The sequence below is a fragment of the Argiope bruennichi genome, chromosome X1 (assembly GCF_947563725.1).
Source record: "Argiope bruennichi chromosome X1, qqArgBrue1.1, whole genome shotgun sequence".
NCBI lineage: Eukaryota > Metazoa > Arthropoda > Arachnida > Araneae > Araneidae > Argiope > Argiope bruennichi.
The window spans coordinates 32,879,055-32,893,338 of NC_079162.1; the positions used below are offsets into that span (position 1 = coordinate 32,879,055).

Genomic DNA, 14,284 nt, shown 5'->3' on the forward strand with positions numbered 1-14,284 from the left:
TCCCCCTGTAGCACACCTATATGGGTTGCCGTTTCGGAATCCAATGTTTGGAACATTTTATCTGCTACAATGAGTTGATTTACAGTCTCAAAATCACTAGCACCCCTTGATTTGCAATAATACACCCACATGGATGTTAACCGAGATGCAAATTGAGAAAATGTTTCATCGTTGTTACGTTTAGCTTTGCGAAAATTTTCTAAACACAATTTCGGTGAAGGTTCGTATTCCTGTAATACTATTTTCTTCAAAGATTCATAATTTTTTAATTCGCTTTCTTCTATATTAACTAACAAATTAGACACTTTGTCTCCTAATAAACAAAGCAACACTTTTGGTTTAAATTCATCACTAACATTTTCATTTACAAATGCCTTTTCTAAGCTTGAAAAGAAATAGTCCCATCCGTCTGACTTACTAGGAACTTTAACTGTTAAGAGCCTAACCATCCTAACTATTTCATCTAATGATTTTGCACGCACGACTTGATCACTATTTTGAACCAAATTTTGATTGATCCTGGATAATTCCACTTCTAGACGAAGTTTTTCGAGTGCGAACTTTTCCTTTTCCCTCTCTTGTTTTAGTTTATTTTCATTTTCAAGTTTTTGTTCCTGTTCTAACCTTCCAGCTACGATAACTTCTAAATATTCTTTTGCCTCTTCCTCGTTATAATGTTTACTAGCTAAAATTAATTCTTTCAGAATTACTTTAGACATGGTTTCGTCTGGCGACTCACCTAAATCTTCTGCTAGACAGATTAGGTCTGCCTTTTTACTTTTATTTAAGAAAGACATTTTTCAAGCTAAACCTAATGCCAAATTGCCTTACAATAATTCAAATCGAAGTTAGATACTAACTAAAAAAAATGAACTAAAATAAAAAAAAAATCTTACAGTGAAATTTCTGGAAGATATGTTCTATAGATACTGTTATTAAGAGTTTAGATTTTAAATACTTGAAGTAACTATATGTTTGCAAATAGAAATAACAATATACATAATTTACATACATAAATATATATATCAAAACTAAAAAAAATACCCCTAAACTATGTATAAACAGGCTTAACAAAATTTCATTTACTTTATTTTTAACAAAATAAAAAGGTTTGCATCACACAATTTATCTTTAATACCAACTTAAGTATTTAAAAGAGAACAATTATTACTTCTAACCGGAAATGATAGATCCTTAAAATAAAATATTACACTCTTAATCTCATAGAGAACAAGTACAAAGATTAAACGTATCACCGGAAACAAAATAGCACTATTCTGATGTTTTCAAAATCACCTCGTACAAACATCTGCAAAGCAATAAACATATCAAGGGAAACAGAGTGCATCCGTTTCTCCCCTACACGAAATGAAATTTAAAAAAAATTCATCCGCGCCAGCTCAGGGCAGACAGAAACCAGATGTTGTTTGGGCGGGGTGGTCTACTGACCCCCACAACAAAATGTCGCACTGGCCGTCAGCTCAAGACAGGAAGAATCCAAATTTGTCTGGCTTTGCTTTAGTTTTCATTAAAATACATGCATATTACAAATACACAAAATATTTCCAAACCATCAGTATACTATGAAAATTTATATTTCAATACAACGTTTAATTATTTTTTTAGCATTAAAAAAACATGCATATTACAAATACACAAAATATTTCCAAACTATCAGTATACTATGAAAATTTATATTTCAATACAACGTTTAATTATTTTTTAGCATTAAAAAATCGAAGCAATAGGGTCTTCTTCAGCACTTGAGATATAATTGCACAAAGGTTTACAGTACTCACGGTTTGTTGTCAGTAGAGGTAATAAAATTACTTCCCACACGGATGAACCCAAATAGAACCATTCAGTAGGCCTGATCTTTTTCTGGAGCCAGGTTCTGAACTCTTGAGCACTGAATTCCTGAGCACCAAAACTTGAAAACTCAACAACTCCGCACTGGTGCCGATGACCAAGATGAGAAAGAACTCCATTGCAGACCAAGAATTCCACTGGTTACGACGACCAGGAATTCCATTGATTATGATGGGTATTGAGGGTCACTGTACCGGTCACCTATTCTGTGATTTGTCTCTGCTCACATCCCATGTAGCTGCCACCAATGTAAAAACCCTTTCTTTGGCGAGGGGTTTCTTTTGTATGAGCGCTAGAGACAGTGATCACACCTTTTTAGTCCCAAAATTTTTATTCACAGGTTCATAAGGGACACAGCACAGATTACGACACAACATTATGAAAATATTACAAGAAACAACATCACGATCTAGCAGAGCGACCTTCCTCTTTGCCTCTCAGCCAGTTCTCTCTCTCTCCTTTCTCCTCCCCCACTTCCGTTAGGCAAGCGGGGTTACTCTCAGGGGTGAGAAGGGTTGCCAAAATTGGCATGTCTTACAAACTAGTTATTTCAACAGCAGATTTTTTTTTTTTTTTTTTTTTTAAATTTGGGTTAGAAAAATACTGGATTACTTTCCAATTGATGACTAAATGTTGTTCGGAACAGATAAATAACGGATGAATCTTTACAGATGAGTAATAAATGTAATTTTTCGTTTGAGTTTCATATAGGTAGGAGAGGATTTTTTTTTTTTTTTTTTCTTCTCCCTTCCTATTCTTTCTGCACAATGCAAAGAAATGAGGAGCACTGGAGACTCGGTTTTGCTCAATATTTGATTCTTAGAAACATTGTAAAGTATAGCATATTGTCGGAAACGAAAACGTTTTTCTTTGAAAGAAAAGTTTAATATTGTGCGTGAATTTTGACAAGATTATTGAACCGCAAAACGCTTTAGCAGAATGCCTTGAAATCTCTACAATTGTAAAACATTAAGCAGAAATTGAAAATGCTTCTGCAAAATGTAGCAAAAAATCTTCAAAAATAAAGTAATTGAAAAACACTCCTTTTTCTGTTCAACATCATTTTTGTGAAGAAAACAGCCATTAGACGGCCTCTGATCAACGAAAAGGCCTTTCGAGTTGGCGAGAAATATAATGCAAGACTTTTTTGCTTCCAATAGTTGGATCAACCGTTTCAAGAAAAGATATCACATAATACAAAAGAAAAATTTGGGAAGAAAATGAAATCTCCAAACATGTTGTAAAAGATTGGAAAGAAAATGTAGTAAAAGATGTACTTGGTTAAGTGAATGTAGTAAAAGGTTGGGAAGAAAGGTTGCTCAGTCTCATTGAAGGATTTTCATCATCCAACATTTCCAACGCAGATGAAACAGGATTGTTTTTTGATGTACAATCCGACCAAATGCTTCGGTATAGAAATAAAAAGTACTTGGGTTAATGGTTGATGATGGAAATCACAAGTTGAAGCTATTTGTGATAGGAAAGTTACTTAAGAGCACTGTTTTAAGAACGCAAAGGCATTACCGATGAAATACATAGAAAATAAAAATAATACCTGGATGATTTCTTCTCTATTTATAGACTTTTTGATATCTTTAAATAAGTATGTGAAAATGCAAGAGAAAAAATCTTTTCTTTACTGAGCAACGTTCCCCATATTCTTCAATTTGCAATTTAAATCGTGTTTTTCTCTTCAAATTGCACAAGTATGTTTCAGTTACTAGACCTTGGTATCATTCGTTCTGTAAAAGTTAAAAGTTGTTTATGAGAAACATCGTAGCATCGTTAGACGAAAACTCAAAGAAAACATGCACAGCTAATGTTTTGACTCCTCTATATTTTGTGAGACAATTAATAAATCCCGAATTAACTAGTTATTTCAACGGCAGATTTTTTTGTTTAATTTGGGTTATTCGAATTTAAAATTTTCTAGAAAGATTACGAAACAATGGTGTCAAAAATTATTTATTTATGTTCAGATAATGATCTTTATATGGGAATGTTACTTTTAGTCTTTACCAGCATTCAGATGTTAATATACATTATTATAGATGGCAATATTTCTAATGATAAACTAAAGTTGAACATATTTTATCTGCAAGTAAAAAGCAAACGTCTGTCTTGGTAACTTCAATCCAGCTCTTCAAATATCGGTAGTACTTAAATGCACATGCCAGAAAGATGTATGGTTTTCATCTGGGGCTGCTTAAGAATGAATACATACCTGTACAAAATTGCCAATTTAGTAATAAGATAATCTTGAATGTTGCCACAACTACATGCATTTATTTATAAAAAGCTTTTAGTACACTAACCTTTTGAACTAGGTTGTTTTGTGCTGTTTATTGTCGCAAGAGCCATTTTTTGGTAAAGCAAGGTAAATTTCGGCAAGAGCCGAACTAATTTTGCAATACAAGAGGAGGTAAGCATGATGATGCAATAATGCATAAAGTAAAAAACTACATAAGCAACGGAAAGTTGAAAACAAATGTAAAGTGTGCTAAATCCAGTTATAAAAACAGATTTTAAAAAGTTCTTTGCTAACAGCGAAGATCAATATTGGCAGGAGTTCAGGGAAACGTGTTGCCATGTCGATATTAGATAGTACGCGTTACCAATTTAAGAACATTAAAATTTTTGAAAGACAATAGCTTTTTGAGTTAAAATCTTCATTTTTTAAAAAATTATTTTTGTATAGCACGTATTTTGCTTAGCTAAGACGCATTTCGACAATTTCACTCATATTTAAAGAGAATTAAAAGCATTGTTCATTGCCTAATTCAGCTATCTTAACTTTCGAAAACTCATTTTATAGATTTTTTGAATGCCTATAACCTTTCTTCTAACAATAATTTATTTAAATACGAAAAGGCGGAATTTTAAATTTCCTGTTTTGTATGTCCGACACAGCAACTTAAAGCAATAAAATTGCTTTTGTGTATTTTTTCCGTGTCAAAACAGAATTCGATTAGTGTATAGTCTGTAAGCATTTTTCAGACTAGTTTGGTATGTTCTAAAAAATTGAAATACGTAATTTTTCAATATAATATACATATAGTAGCATCTCAATTTAACTAAACTCTGTTTATCGAATTTTGCGATTTTTTCTTTTTTCTGATTAAAATGAAAACAAAAACTCTTATTTAACAATTAATAAATCCCGAATTAACTAGTTATTTCAACGGCAGATTTTTTTTTGTTTAATACGGGTTAGAAAAATACTGGATTACTTTCCAATTGACTACTAAATGTTGTTCAGAACAGATGAATAACGGATGAATCTTTACAGATGAGTAATAAATGTAACTTTTCGTTTTGGTTTCATATAGGTTGGTTTTTTGTTTTCCTACACAATGCAAAGAAATGAGGAGCAGTGGAGACTCGGTTTTGCTAAACATTTGATTTTTAGGAATATTGTGAAGCATGGCATATTGTCGGAAACGAAAACGTTTTTCGTTGAAAGAAAAGCTTAATATTGTGCGTGAATTTTGACAAGATTATTGAACCGCAAAACGCTTTATCAGAATGCCTTGAAATCTCCACAATTGTAAAACATTAAGCAGAAATTGAAAATGCTTCTGTAAAATGTAGCAAAAAATATTCAAAAATAAAGTAATTGAAAAACAGTCTTTTTTCTGTTCTTGTATCTGGATTTGTTGTATAATTAAGTTCAACGTGATTTTTGTCACGAAAACAGTTATTAGACGGTCTAACTTAAAAAAGAAAAAGAAAACCTGGAAGATTTCTTCTCTATTTATAGACTTTTTGATATCTTTAAATAAGTATGTGAAGATACAAGAGAAAAAATCTTTTCTTTATTGAGCAACGTATGGCATATTCTTCAATTTGCAATTTAAATCTTGCTTTCCCCTACAAATTGCACAAGTGTGTTTTTGTTACTAGACCTTGGTATCATTCGTTCTGTAAAAGCTAAAAGTTGCTTATGAGAAACATTATAGCATCGTTAGACGAAAGCACAGAGAAAAGATACAAAGCTGTTTTGAATTCTCTAAATTTTGTAAGACAATCATGGGACAAAATTTATAATAAATACTGCTGAAAAATGCTTTCAGAAAGTGGGATTTTCAAAGTTCACAAGTTGAAAATGAAGTAGTCATCTTTTCCTTTGGTCCGGCAGAAGAAGTCATATGAAAAGAAATCGCTTCTGAGATAGGCTTTAATGATGATGTCACATGTAACGACGGACTCTATCTGTGCAGTTAATGTTAATGTAATTGTTGATTTATCGAAACCAGTTAATAGCAGTTCTGATGCCGAAATTGATAATGAAATTCCCATTAAAGCTTTACTTTGTCTGTGGCTTTACATAGTTTGGAAACTGTGAAAATATACCTAATGCGGTAAAAAGTGGTCTCACAGTTTTCTTTAAAAGTTCTAATTTTTTTGGTAATGACAGTTTACAGTGTCATTTTTATTTTTTCGGAAAAAAAGAAGATAACCTTTATTTCACTCTAAAAGAACGTTGTGGAAGTACAGAAGTATTAAAAACACAATTTTAAATGTTATATATATACATATTGATCCCCAAAAGGAGAGCAAGCATTTATTTTCTTAACAATGCGAATTAGACATACTACCAGTTGCAAATTGTTATGAAATAAAGTACTAAAATATATCAAAAATACTTTGTCTTCTGTATGTAAAGGGGGGGGGGGGGCTAAGAAAGGTTAGAAAAATTAAAATTTTTTACGGCCCTTCTTAACTAAAAGTGTTATTAAGTAAGTTATTTTTCTTACGCTCACCTATACGGACACAAAGTTACATGCATCTGTCTAAAATTTGCTGGGATGTCAAAAAGATAATATATATTTACTTAAACCATTTTTTCATACCTCTGGCTGATGTTAGAGTAAGACTTGTCATTTTCAGAGATTATATACACATCACGAAATATTATTTAAACATTATTTATGTTTTTTAAAAAATTAAACTGATTTTCTTTTCTTTTAATCTATACATTATTTTTGTATTACATTGTAATAGGCAATAATTGATGGCTGTGTATCTAAATCCGTTTTTTGAGAATTCCCATGTAATTTTAAAACATCAGTGGATCAATCGGTATTTCTGAGTACTTGAGAATAGATTACACATCCTTACATCATTAAATAAATAATAATGCTGGAATATATACTCCTTAATTTTTTTGTTTTAAGCTAAATCTTCCTTGGGTAAAAATCTTTTAAAGGTTGTTAAAATTTTCATTATTGTTCTGTATGGTCATATAAGCATAACTAAACATTTTTTTTTTTTTTTTTTTGGCAAGATGGTTAATAAATTGGTTTTTCTTTTTATAGCTGAATGGAAAGGCCCAATGAATTGTTTTGAAAAGTGTTATTATGTTAAACTGTTTTTACACCAGATATCTTGCTCTGGTATATGGAGTTTGATCGCAGCAACAGCAAATAAAAACAAAACAAAGCTACATTTACAGTATATTGCATCCTTTCAAGACGTTCAGCATATTTTTGCGGATAAAAATCGCATAGTAATTTCTTGCCTATAATTTTATTGTGCAGTTTAACTTTACCTTTAGGTATTCATTTAATTTTGTAAGAAATATGTGATTTTTTTTTTTAATTTTGCATATGCTCTGTTATAGATTCACAGTTTAGGATTGCGGTTTTCTTCCTAATATCTTTCATTATCGCAATAGCTTTAGAATCAGAATACCTATAATATATTCTTCGTTGCAGTTTTCGCTCTGCCATTGATCTTTCAAAAACTCTAAATACTGCTAAAACATTTTCATGCTTCCTAACAACTCTTTGTAATTTGACGACAAAGGTTTGCTTATAATATCCATTTCATTTACAAACTGTTAATGAAAATAACTGGGACACAGCCATTTAGTTACTTATAGCTTTTCTATTTTAAACTCGAAACATAAATTTCAAGAAAATTGTTCCCGGGAACTAATAAAATAAATAAAGGAAACTCAAGTCTACATTTAAAGCAATATATTGTTTGAGAACAACACAAAACGCAACCAACTAAAGAATTTTAAAAAATTCCACACCAGGCATTTATAGAAAATTATATCTGTTGATGAACTTCTTGTACGAACAGATTTTTACACTTCAAATGTGATGATTTTGAAGATTAATATTTCCATCTTGATTACCGCAACATTCTAGTTTGCAAATGTCATTTCTGAGAAAAGACGAGTTTGACTTTTACTAAGGTAGGGCCCAATTGTAAATTTCCAGATCGCAGGGTTATTCCAAACTCCACAAATGCTGTATGGATGCCAGTTATTACATTAAACTAATCTTTATACTGTCAGTTTTGGCATGTTGAGTTCTGGACTGACTTCGCATATGCTAGTATGAAGGTAATTTAAAAAAATAAACCAAAATATCAATTTCTGCTTTATATTTATAACGCTTCATCCTATCCGCTTCCATTAAAGTTAGGATCCTGATGTTTATAATCACTAAACCTTTTTGTAAAAACATCGGTAGTTCAGAAAACGACGTTTGTATTCTCTCTAATTAGGCCAGCATTACGATTACATACAAAATAAATCGTCAGCATATTCAAACGTTCCTTGTTACTGAAATATGTCATTCTTTCAAAAGGCCTGCGAGTGTGAGTGAAGAATTTTAATTTTCTTGCTTGACATTCCAGTACTTCTGTGGGATAGCTTAAGGTGCCCGGCTACGTTGGGAACAAAATTTTTGTTATTTTTTTATTATTTTTAGATGCATTTTCCACTATAAACAATGACGAAAAAGTCATTTATAAATATTTTTTCACAAACAAGTTAATTAGTAGTAAATTTTATTGAAATTTGATCAGAACGGCTGACATTCTACGCCAAATGGTAATGCTGCAATCTTAAATTTCTTTGAATATGACTTATAAGAGATGATGATTTCTCAAATTCAAGTAAATTGGCAAATTTCTTTGAAATCATGATGATTGAAAGATATACTATTAGACAAATATTTACGTACGATAATTTTTCTTTATATATATATATATATATATATATACAGTCAGTCACAAAAGGCTACATACACTGATCAAAATAAAGGTTTCTCAAAAAGCAATTAAATTTCAATTTTAAAAATCATATCACTCCTTCAGTTTTCTCTAAAAAATTTGTTTTCCAAAATAAAAATAATATGAAATAATAATTTCTAGGTAATGTTGTGATTTGTATAGTAATTATCAAGTCGCAAAAGTCTGCATACACCTGATTGGCGGACGGAAAAAAATTTGCATACGAAGTTATTTTGGAAGATTGTCTTAGTTTGAGATTACATGTTTCGTTATCTATTCTAATCTTCATTTCCCGAGATTTTTTGACATTGTAACTTCAACAAAATGAGTCAGGGAAAGGAAACATCTTTAGAACTTCGAAATATGATAGTAAGAATGAAATGTGAAAAGAAATCTTATGCAGAAATTGCAAAAATTGTAAAAAAAAAGTCGGTCAACTGTTCAAACAATTTACAGAAATTATGTTATGCGTGGAAATGTGCTTAACAAATATCGATGTGGTCGTCCAAGGAAACTTAATGATCGTGATGCAAGAACCATAGTAAGAAAAGTGAAGAAAAATCCGAAAATTAGTGCTCCAAAATTAGCGAATCAAATTGCAACAGCTAGTAGAAAGAAAGTGCATCCAGAAACTGTTCATAGAATTTTTCGATCAGCCGGCTACAATGGTAGAGTTTCTAGACGAAAGCCGTTCATTTCATCTACTAACAAACAAAATAGACTTGATTTTCTTCTGCTCATATTGACCAAGATTTTAATTTTTGGAAAACAGTTGTTTTTACAGACGAGAGTAAGTTCAACGTGTTTGGGAGTGATGGCCGCGAAAAAAATCTGGAGGGGGAAAAAAAAAAAAAAAAACAGAAATGAATCCCGAGAATTTGACTCCAACTGTGAAACACGGTGGAGGCAGTGTTATGGTTTGGGGAGCAATGGTGGCCGCTGGGGTGGGCAATTTAGTGTTTATCGATGGCATAATGAATCGATTTGAATACTTGAAGATTTTGCAAGGCAATCTACTTCCATCGGTTCGAAAATTGGGACTTCGGAACAACTTTGTCTTCCAGCAGGGCAACGACCCAAAACATACAGCTAAGATTGTTAAGGAATGGCTACTCTATAAAACGCCTAAACAGCTCCATTCGCCGTCACAGTCCCCAAACCTTAATCCCATCGATCACCTTTGGGAGGAAGTTGATAGGAGAGTTCAGGAGCAATCGGAAACAAGCAAGGAAACCCTAAAGAAGGCAATAGAGCTTGCATGGTCTCAAATTACACCTGAGACGATAAAAAATCTGGTTATGTCGATGCCAAACCGAATTCAGGCAGTTGTTACTTCAAAGGGAGGTCCTACAAAGTATTAGTGTTACATTTTTTGGCATTTAATTCTAAAAGTTTGTATTGTTCTGTCTCTGTATGTAGACTTTTGTGACTATATAATTTAATATGTTGTTAATTTTTGTTATATTTTAACGAATTTGCTCATAATTTTTTTTGCTAGATATGAGATATTACCCAAGATGTTAACGAAAATAAAGTTGTATATTCAAAAATATGAGTAAAGTGCTAGATCTGCGAACATTAGCGGGTGTATGTAGACTTTTGTGACTGACTGTATATATATATATATATATATATATATATATATATATATATATATATATATATGCATTTCTGAGATAAATGCATTCATCTAACTTTGTGATTAGTCCCTCTAAATTTAAAAATAAACATATCTGTAATTTTTATAGATAGAAATGTAAATATTTGTATCGGAATAAACTTGAGAATAGATTACACATCCTTACTTCATTAAATAAATAATAATTCTGGGATATTTACTCATTAATTTTTTCTGTTAAGCTAAAGCTTCTTTGGGTAAAAATCTATTAAAGGTTGTTAAAATTTTCATTATTGTTTTGTACGACCATATAAGCATTCGTAACATTTGGTGAAATAAATTGGTAAAATGGTGAATAAATTGGTTTTTGTTTTTATAGCTGAATAGAAAGGCCCTATAAATTGTTTTGAAAAATGTTATTATGTTTACTGTTTTTTCACCAGTTGTCTTGCTCTGGTATATGGAGTTTGATCGCAGCAACAACAAAGGGGGGGGGACTGCATTTACAATATATTGCATCCTTTCAAGACGTTCAGCATAATTTTGCGGATCAAAATCGAATAGTAATTTCTTGCCTATAATTTTACTGTGCAATTTAACTTTTCCTTTAGGTATTCATTTAATTTTGTAAAAAATATGTGTATTTTTTTTGTAAATTTTGTATATGCTCTTTTATACATTCTCAGTTTAGGATTGCGGTTTTCTTCCTAATATCTTTCACTATCGCAATAGTTTTAGAATCAGAATACCTATAATATATTCTTCGTTGCAGTTTTCGCTCTGCCATTGATCTTTCAAAAACTCTAAATACTGCTAAAGCATTTTCATGCTTCCTAACAACTCTTTGTAATTTGACGACAAAGGTTTGCTTATAATATCCATTTCATTTACAAAGTGTTAATGAAAATAACTGGGACACAGCCATTTAGTTACTTATAGCTTTTCTATTTTAAACTCGGAACATAAATTTCAAGAAAATTGTTCCCGGGAACTAATAAAATAAATAAAGGAAACTCAAGTCTACATTTTAAAGCAATATATTGTTTGAGAACAACACAAAACACAACCAACTAAAGAATTTAAAAAAATTCCACACCAAGCATTTATAGAAAATTATATCTGTTGATGAACTTCTTGTACGAACAGATTTTTACACTTCAAATGTGATGATTTTGAAGATTAATATTTCCATCTTGATTACCGCAACATTCTAGTTTGCAAATGTCATTTCTGAAAAAAGACGAGTTTGACTTTTACTAAGGTAGGGCCCAATTGTAAATTTCCAGATCGCAGGGTTATTCCAAACTCCACAAATGCTGTATGGATGCCAGTTATTACATTAAACTAATCTTTATACTGTCAGTTTTGGCATGTTGAGTTCTGGACTGACTTCTCATATGCTGGCATGAAGGTAATTTTAAAAAATAAACCAAAATATCAATTTCTGCTTTATATTTATAACGCTTTATCCTCCCCACTTCCTTTAAAATTACATATAGAATATATCATCAGCATATTCAAATGTTCCTGTTACTGAAATATATCATTCTTTCAAAAAGCCTGCAAGTGTGGGTAAAGAATTTTATTTTCTTGCTTGACATTCTGGTACTTCTGTGGGATAGCTTAAGGTGACCGTCTACGTTGGATATAAAAATTTTTAAAAATTAGATTTTTCATAATTTTTTTACTATTTTAGATGCATTATCGACTATAAACAATGACGAAAAAGTCATTTATAAATATTTTTTGACAAACACGTTAATTAGTAGTAAATTTTGCTCTAATTTGGCCAGAACGGCTGAAACTCTACGCCAAAAAGTAATGCTGCAATCTTCAGTTTCTTTGAATATGACTCATAGGAGATGATGATTTCTCATATTCAAGTAAATTGGCAAATTTCTTTGAAATTATGATGATTGAAAGATATACTATTAGACAGATATTTACGTACGATAATTTTTCTTTATTATATATATCTGCATTTGTGAGATAAATGCATGCATCTTACTTTGTGATTAGTCCCTCTAAATTTAAAAATAAACATATCTGTAATTTTTATAGACAGTAATGTAAAAATTTGTATCAGAATAAACAGGGTTATCACGGCTTCGCGAAAATCGTGATGATTGAAAGATATACTATTAGACAGATATTTACGTACGATAATTTTTCTTTATTATATATATCTGCATTTGTGAGATAAATGCATGCATCTTACTTTGTGATTAGTCCCTCTAAATTTAAAAATAAACATATCTGTAATTTTTATAGACAGTAATGTAAAAATTTGTATCAGAATAAACAGGGTTATCACGGCTTCGCGAAAATCGTGATGATTGAAAGATATACTATTAGACAGATATTTACTTACGATAATTTTTCTTTATTATATATATCTGCATTTGTGAGATAAAGGCATGCATCTTACTTTGTGATTAGTCCCTCTAAATTTAAAAATAAACATATCTGTAATTTTTATAGACAGTAATGTAAAAATTTGTATCAGAATAAACAGGGTTATCACGGCTTCGCGAAAATCGTGAAAACACATTGAATTTATAAACCATCTATAAAACATAAAATGCAGGAAATTTGATATTTTTCTTAAAAATTGGAAAAGTACAAGGTTTAAGTTTATTAGTTTATCTTCATCTAAAAAATGCTCCATTCTTGCTCTCTTTAAACATTGCAAGAATAAAAGTTCGTTGCCATAAATGAGTACCACTATTCGTGACTATTAAACCGAGGAAAACGATTTCTTTTCTACTCACTCCGCATTTCTTCTGTATAAATCAGCCCAATTTTCAAGACTAAGAAAAAAAGAAGGGAAAAAAACCCCACTGATATTGGAATAGTGACAACAACTATTTAAATACTGCTGGAGTACTGAAACTGAAATTTTTTAAAAAAAAAACTCTATAGAGTGTTTTATATTGTGAAGAACACTGAAAAAAATATATTTGACTGCATGTCCAAAAATTGTGCTGTTTTAATAGCTGCATCTTGTTAAAATCCACATTTATTGAAAAGCATTGCAGTATTATGTGAAGAGCGAATGGTTGATTTGCTTCAACTTCTTTATTCCAAAGCACAAATTTCCACTGCGCGTTCGAAACGTACAAAGATCCAATTTCAAATTTCATTGCGAAAAAAATAAAATAAAAAGGGAGTATAAAGAACAGCTTGCTTCGTTTAATGAAGAAACTCGTTTAAATGATTTTTAATGTGATGTCTCAAGGTCCGAAGAATTTCTGATTTTTGGGAAGTCGTAAAAATAATTCTCGTATAGTCACATGGCATTGCGGCTGTAGAAAGTGGATTTAATTTCAACAAGGATACGCTTATTGAAACTCTGGGAGAAGATTTTTTTTTATTGGACTAAGGTCTGAGTATAATGCCATGAACTTTTATAGAGGTGTCTGAAGTTTTCCGATCGTAAGAAATTTGTTACGGAATGCAAAATTAGCTTATGTTAGGTATTATGAAGATTTAGAAAAGCAGAAGAAATTCAAAAGAAAACTAGAACGCCCAACAAACGCAAAACAGCTTTGCAATTTAGATTGTTGCAAAAGAAAAAACTGTTGGCTACCGGACTGATGTTCAAATATATGAATTTGGAAAAAAAAAAAAATCCTTTATAATATTTTTGCTGTTGTTAAGTAATCATGAAATGGTTTGAGTCAAGAATGTTATTTTTTTATTTTTATTTTACCCGAATCCTTAATTTAGACGGCATGTTCTATATCTTTTTTTTTTTTTTTTTTTTCC

At 31.0% G+C, this 14,284-nt stretch overlaps 1 protein-coding gene across 4 annotated transcripts in view; it reads left to right on the forward strand.

Moving 5' to 3' along the window:
- Positions 1–14,284, forward strand: part of LOC129958114 (sialic acid synthase-like) — a 121,637-nt gene that overhangs the window by 56,113 nt on the left and 51,240 nt on the right. Inside the window, exon 8 of one of the 4 annotated variants that reach the window (XM_056070310.1) lies at positions 7,188–7,294. The exons of 2 other annotated variants lie outside the window; for them this stretch is intronic. In XM_056070310.1, the coding sequence (XP_055926285.1) occupies positions 7,188–7,208 (21 nt within the window). In that variant the 3' untranslated portion in view covers positions 7,209–7,294. Of the gene's footprint in view, positions 1–5,198; positions 5,425–7,187; positions 7,295–14,284 lie in introns of those variants that run through there. One more of the 4 variants, XM_056070306.1, reaches the window with a different exon arrangement.